The sequence below is a fragment of the Mchenga conophoros genome, linkage group LG3 (genome assembly GCF_057382185.1).
Source record: "Mchenga conophoros isolate Kocher_MC1m ecotype Shallow Benthic linkage group LG3, M_conophoros_male_GT1.1, whole genome shotgun sequence".
NCBI classification, from domain to species: Eukaryota; Metazoa; Chordata; class Actinopteri; order Cichliformes; family Cichlidae; genus Mchenga; species Mchenga conophoros.
The window spans coordinates 47063241-47070714 of NC_140528.1; the positions used below are offsets into that span (position 1 = coordinate 47063241).

A 7474-nucleotide genomic window follows, 5' to 3' on the forward strand; every position below is an offset into this window, starting at 1 on the left:
TTTACTAAAAATTAATCCCAAGGGCAACATGTACAAAGAGAAAAGAGCAACAACAATAATGAGAGGGCAGACAACGGCAGTAACATCAGTGATGATAAAGACTATTTGCTATTCACTGTATTCATTAGGTCTAATTTGAAATCTTGGTAAAGTCTGACAATCGGAAGAAAACAATGTCACTCTTACATCAGAATATTTTTTTTCTGCAGTTTGATCTTAATGACATAAATATTAGCTGCTCCAAACAGCTTCTTGATTTTTATCCTACATTTCATTAACATAGCTAGTTAAGTTTTAGCGTTGCTTTCCTAGCATAAAAGATATGAGGAATAAAAAAAAAATTATACTTCACAAATATATGTATTTTTCTCAAAACTGAGATATGTAAAAAGTTTTTGGCTATTTTTCTTTTGAGCCTCTGCACTTTGCAAAGCAACAAGTTACTTTGCATGTTGTAATTGATCACAAAACATGACAAAGCTTTGTAACTTTATAAAATGACTTGTAAAGTGACAAAGTTTTTGTGGATTAAAAAACAGAAAAAGGGAAGTCACTCTTTTTTAGCCATCTTTTAAGAAGCAGCTCGATAAGGTTTATTCTGACCATTCTGACATTAGGGAACTGATATATAGCCTATCAAGTATGTTGTCTAAAAACAGTTAGAAATGAGCTGAGCACCACCTCTCAGCATCTAAATCCAATTTAGATGCTGAAATAACAGCGTTACACTTATTCAGCTTCTGAGTTCTGCTTTCACAAAGTCTCACAAAAAACATGTAAAATAAGACAAAATCAGCTTATTTTGGGTGACTCAACTGAACAGCTACTGTGACAGCATGAGATAAGCCACAACTTATTCATCTATATAACTTTTTACGTGTAGACATTCTGAGGATAAAACTGTGCAGTTATATTTCACTGCTTGCCACAAATGTGGTTCATCTGTTTTGAAAAACAAAGTGACACATTTACATTAGTGGTGAAAAGAAATGAGCTGCAGCAGCTTTTTTCTTTTGAGAAGCATTCATGCACAAGCAAAAAGAGCAGAAGCAACAAGTGCTTTAAATCCAACTTCTACATAACAGACAGAAGCATTTGTTAGCATGTGAACTTTATGAGTACTTATGATCAGCCACATCTGGCAGCCAGTTGTTTTTGAATATACACAAGACATGACATTTTACACAATGACATTCAGATCAAACCCAGCAGATGATGTACAGCTTGTACAATTGCAAAAAAAAAATGTGATAAATGTGGATTACTTCATTGACTTCACTTTCACTCAGATGTGATTTTGTCTTCAGTCAGCTCTCTTTCTGCGACCTGTCAGATGTACAAGAAGTAAAGAACTAAAACAGTATTTTTTAAAGGGGGATTCATATTTCACACCAACATTAACTTCACAGGACATCAGCAAAACAACCATGAACCATTAGTTATCTTAATATTATAGTTTGTATTTAATATTTACCACCACAGATTAAATATTATTTGAATGCAATACATAAATCAAAGTTGCTCTCACCCTTGAGTTTAGTCTCATCCGGCCGTACGGTGGTGTAAATGGCTCTAGAAGATAACATGTCATCATCTAACGGAGAGATACAGCCAGAGTGAGAGGACTGACAGCCACAGTAACATCAGTGATGATAAACACTATTTTCTATTCACTGAATTCATTATATCTAATTTAAAATCTTAGGAAAGTCTGACAATCAGTGGAAAAAAAATGTCACTCTTACATTAGCCCATTATTTTTCTGCAGTTTCATCTTAATGACATAAACATCAGCTGCTCTAAACAGCTTTTTGATTTACACCTAATAGCTTGGTAGCATAGCTAGTTAAACTTTAGCATGGTTTTACTTTTCCTAATATAGCTTTTATTTAATATTTAAAACCCATCATATTTAAATACAGCACAGTCTCATTCAGGCTTAGGGTGTAGTAAATGATGACAGAAGACAATATGAGCAGGAGTGAGAGGACAGTTATCCACAGTAACATTAGTTACAATGAATAGTATTTGCTATTCACTTTATTCTGGTAGTTTTATTTTGATGACAAGCTGTTCTGATGAACTTCTTGATTTTTAAAATACAGTGGTACCTCGAGTTGCATTCCAAAAATAATCCGAGACAGGTATAATCCTCGTTATAGCGAGGGACCACTGTAAAACAGAACAGCTTTATTGCCATTGTAAATCAGAGGTCTCGAAGTCCTCGAGGTCCGGTGTCCTGAAACTTTTCCATGTGTTGCTGTTGCAACACACCTGAATAAAATTAGTAGGTTATTAGCAAACGTATAGAACTTGATTGCATGCTGAAGTGGTAACCACTAACCCTATTCTAGTAAATTTAATTAAATGTAAGTGTTTGGAAAAATGTACATACTTTTTTACATACTTTTAAATTTAAGTACTTTAATTGCACCGTGTTCATTCACTCATGAGCTGCTATACAATTAATCCAATGGCTACCTCAGCATACGGACAAGTTCTATAGAACTTGGGACACATGGGAAAGTTTCAGTTTCAGCCCTGAAGGACTGGATAGCGAGACAAAAGAACCATACAATTAAAAGTGTCAACACACTAGGTTAAAAAACATCATTTGTTTCACATTAGTTACATGCGATTAATATTCCCAAAAAAGATTATTATGCATGATATATTTTGACATCTGCATGTTGACTAATAACAACTAGAGATGGACCGATCCGATATTATGTATCGGTACCAGTCTGATACTGACTTTAATTACTGGATCGGAGTGAAATAGAAAATGTAATCCGATTCATTAAATATCAAAAAAGCATCTCACAAAACTTGCGACACGGCATAACTCGGCTCATAACCGTAGCACATCGGAGCAGCATGCGTCACGTGATAGAGCAGCTGTGGCGTGCAAGACGGTCGGGTCTGGTTGAGCATTTGGAGCCTGGCTACCAACCCGGCATTTCATCTCCGAGAAAGTTATCCCAGAAAGAAGTAAAGCAAGTGAGTAAGTTCATCTCTGAATGTTTGTAAAGCATTCCCGCGTTAAGCTTAACAACCGATATATGGAGCGACTCCCTCTCCTGCTGCTACTTCAATCATGAAACTGATCAATGATCAGCTGATCGTCTCTCTTGTTTGGTTTTGGCCCACTTTGCACCAGAAAGAGGAAACCAGCGGCTGAAAAACAGCAGCACGTTTAAGCTTGATAAGCTGTTGCTATTTAATATTACTTTCTACACCAGGATCTTCTTCTGTGCAGCTGACGGCTGATAACTGTGCAGAGGCGGATCTAGCAAAGTTTAGCCAGGGGGGCCGATAGGGCATGAACAGGGAAAAGGGGGCACAAAGACATACTTTTCTTTCTTATTCTCATTTAAAATGTCTAGCTTTTAATAAATAATTATCTGAATCTTACAACCAAAATTTTAATCTGATGTAAAATGTATAGAAGTCCATTACTGTATATAGTAACTATTAAGTCTAATATACCCTAGTAAGCTATAGTACTTTTTCCTTTGGGAAGGTACCATCTGTGCAGTCTGCAATTCTGTTGAAGAAAGATGTTAAATCTATTTAATTATTCTTGAAAACAAATGTATCTCTGTGCATTTTTTTTTCCACACTGCATCGAATTAAAGTTGATTACATTGATTTAGCATCATGAGGTGGAGGGTGGTTCCCCCTTTTTTATATGCTGGGAGTTTGCAACCCTGTTAGTTAGGTTGCTTAATATTTCCGCTAAGTACTCTTTAAAATACCAGAATATGGAGGATGGAGTAGGTTTAAGTTTATTAGATTGATCAGTATTGCTGAACTATGAAATATTTTGGGTGCAGTGTATTTTTTGCATGCAGGTATAACAGAATAGCTTTAGTGTTTTGTTTTAAATTTGAGTATGAACGTATACAATATGCAGCAAGATATTAAAAAAACTGTTTTATTGATTAAAAAACACACTATATCGGATTCATATCGGTATCGGCAGATATCCAAATTTATGATATCGGTATCAGACATAAAAAGTGGTATCGTGCCATCTCTAATGACAACTAGTGTTAATTTAATTGACCAGTCTTGCTTGCATAGTAAGGTTAGACTCAGAAACAATACAGCAGAGTGGGAGGTAGATCTAGCTCTCATGCTCCCTGTTTCTCATGAAAATGTGACAAAATCTTAAGAGCAGATATCAACACTGAAAAAAGCTGCCGAGGGACTAAAATCACAGACCAAACAATAACATAACAAGGAATGTCCTAGTGTATATAATCTACTAAAGGACTGTGTTTCTACTTTGGATTTCTGTGATGCTGTAGATTTAAAGTTCATGTTTTTTTTTTTTATTCTTAAAGAGATGTTGGCTTTCTTGACCTGTTTGTGCAGAAGAGGGAGACTGGGAGGAGGCAGTAGAATTTTTGGCACCTGCTTATGAAAAAGACAAAATAAACAAAAAAAAAAGTTATTTGATGACAGCCACCAGGAATCATTGAGCATGCTTATTGTTATAAAATAAAAGTTCATGTTTTGATGAGCCAACTGTCAGCATACTTGTTTTCAAAGAAGTTTCTTCTGAGTGACTTCTGATGGTTTGTTGATGTTTATTACATTGAAACAGTCCTGCCAGTATGAGCAGAATGACCACCAATAAAACACCCAAACCAATGCACAGCCCCAGGTAGCTCTCTACGTAATGCACTGTAGGATGACCTGCAAGAAAGATAATTGCACTGTGTATTAGAAATAATTAAAATGATGTTGTAATTTACTCTAAATATTTTTATATTTATTTCATGTAAACACTCAGATAAATCCCATTCAATACAATTATGTACACCCAATGTTTAAAAAAAGGTGTTGTTGAAAAAACGGCCACATTTGGACTACACATAGCCTGTGCACAGAAGTCTGATGGACGTCAACACCAGACATTCAGTAGAGATTGAATAAAAAGTCCTTGCGTTATGTTACAAAACAACCTCTTCAGTGGACCAAAACTGAGCGTCCAAAAAATGAAAAATAGATCATCACTCTGACATCGCTTTGCGCAATGGCTATGTTCATCATAGACCATATACTGTTTCCCACTTACACACTTTTTAATGAAATGTTAAAATTTATTTAGTTAGAAAATATTGATGCATCTTACCTTCAACACTAAGCCAGCTCTCTGGTGATTCTCCAGCATCAGCAATACTACATTTGTAGAGTCCTTCATCAGATTTGGATACAGTGGGAATCATTATGTTTCCTGATGAGCTGCTCCCAGTGGAGACGCCATTTTTATAGAATTTTGCAGTGTAGTTGGAGTTTGCATCGTTTTTTCTACAATGCAAGGTCACATTTTCTCCCTCCATCACAGGTTGGACAGGAATCTCCAGGATCACATGACTCTCTAAATCTAGATGGCAGAAGATATGACAGTTACCCACATGGAACAGGTATATCTAAATCTTATAAAGTTTTTATCTATCTTGTGTGAAACGTGTATGAAAAGCATATAAGAGTGAAAACAGATATAAGATCCCTTGAAAAATTATATAAATGTTTTGACTAAAACAATATATGAAAGGAATGAGAAAGTGGACACCTTCATGAGTAAATCATGTCTTATATGATTCACTATATGAAGCAAGCCAAATCTGATGCAAGTCTTTTATACCTTTTTTCTATTTCTTTTCAATATGGGTAACTTGTGTAAAATGTGATTTTTGTTAAAATTATACAAACATAGAAATCATTAATTATGACAGATGATAGCTCACAAGGTTTGCTCAAGTTGCAGTAAATATATGTTATTAAGTTATTATATTTAGCATATATGTTATTTTATTATGATTGTGATGCATTTTATCAAGAAAAAACATACCTTACAGCCAATGAAAACTACAGTACCAAATATGACACTATGCATTGCTGTAAGTGATGTACTAAACAGAAAAAATGGTGAATGGACTAAATATGTTAACCCATAATTGCTTTTCTATGTACATACCAGTTACAGTGATGTTGACAGAGTTGCTTTTTTGTATTCCTCCATGTTCACACCAGTATTCTCCACTGTCTGTTGATGGATATGCATTAATAATTTTGCAAGGTCCAATCGATGTTTCCCAGTTTGAAGCACATGGTCTAACACCTCCATTTATCTTTTTCATCACTCTCCATCCAGTCAGCCCATTTAGCCGTTCACAGCTGATAGTGACAGCCTCTGATTGAAAGAACTGCTGCCTGTTTGGAACAACTTGTGGAAAACCTGAATCTGAGACAGAAAGTCAAATAAGTTTTCAAAGCATGTAAGCTTTCAAATTATAAAGATTTATACAAGCATATTTACTGTAATAGTGAATATACATATGCATGTGGTTATTTGAGAAGTGTTTTACAGGTTTATGTTGTAGCTAAACCTCTAAAACTGGAGAATAACAACTGCAGAAGTTTCAGAAACTTTGTATTGTTAAGAGATATATCAAAACTATTACACACACTATTATACACTTAAAAATACAAGCCCCCCCCCCCCCCCCCCCAAATATTTAAAAACTTACTATGTGTTTGAGAATCATCAGCTACTGTAACCAACAGCAACAGAACATTCAGCACTGAAAAGATTGAGAATGACAGTTTTAATATTTAACATGTTTTTAATGTTTTTGCAGTAATAAGTCCTTTGCATTTGTTAGTGAGTTACAAATATCCAAAATGAATACATGCAAATATATGGGTGCATTTTGTACATATTAATTTCCCTTGCGTACATTTCCTCTGTTACAGACTTAATATCTTTTTTATAAAAAGACAAGGTCAGTACTCACAGAGTCTGATGGTGGCAAATCTGACCTCCATGTCATCTTACTGCTGACTGCGTGAGTGTTAGACTGAACTGAAGATATATTTTTTGTAAGAACCTCCTCTTCCTGTGTTTCTGTGGTGACTGAGGCCCAACAGGGTTCGACTTCAGTCACTATGATTTCTTTTATGCCCTTTTTAATTGAATTGAATGTTTTATTAATTCTAAACTAGATACATACATACATACATATATGTATTGATATATATATATATATATATATATATATATATATAATGATAGGGAAGGCTTAGCCTTTCAGGCCACTTATACCAACCGTCCCTGGCATGTAAGCTCATTTGGCCATCTGCTCTTTTTTGTACAGAGCAAATGATTGTTTAAAATGTCAATCGGTTTCTTAAATCAAGTTTTATTGTTTCTTTTCGAGCTGCTAAAACTAAACTAAATCTTGTTTACACTGTCTTTTTTTATACCACTACATGCCAATAGTTCGCAAAACTGAAAGGATGGATAGGTTGTCACGGCCCATGGCTCAGCATCCAGGGAGCCGTGGGAGGCTGCGGTGGCCACACCCTCGGGCTGGGCCGCCTCCAAACCACCTGCGTCCCATCTGAGGCAATGACCGGAGGAGTACTTTAGCCAACTCTGACGGCTTCTCTTCGCCAGTCC

At 35.5% G+C, this 7474-nt stretch overlaps 1 protein-coding gene across 1 annotated transcript; it reads right to left on the reverse strand.

Annotated features, from left to right (window-relative positions):
- Positions 1-1303: 1303 nt before the first annotated feature.
- Positions 1304-6840, reverse strand: LOC146579045 (high affinity immunoglobulin gamma Fc receptor I-like). Its single transcript, XM_085269472.1, has 8 exons — positions 6810-6840; positions 6543-6596; positions 5990-6256; positions 5144-5395; positions 4546-4704; positions 4369-4419; positions 1529-1594; positions 1304-1326 (listed from the first exon to the last, which is right to left on the reverse strand). Exons 1-8 carry the CDS (start codon positions 6838-6840, stop codon positions 1304-1306), a joined length of 903 nt encoding a protein of 300 aa, XP_085125598.1.
- Positions 6841-7474: the final 634 nt, after the last annotated feature.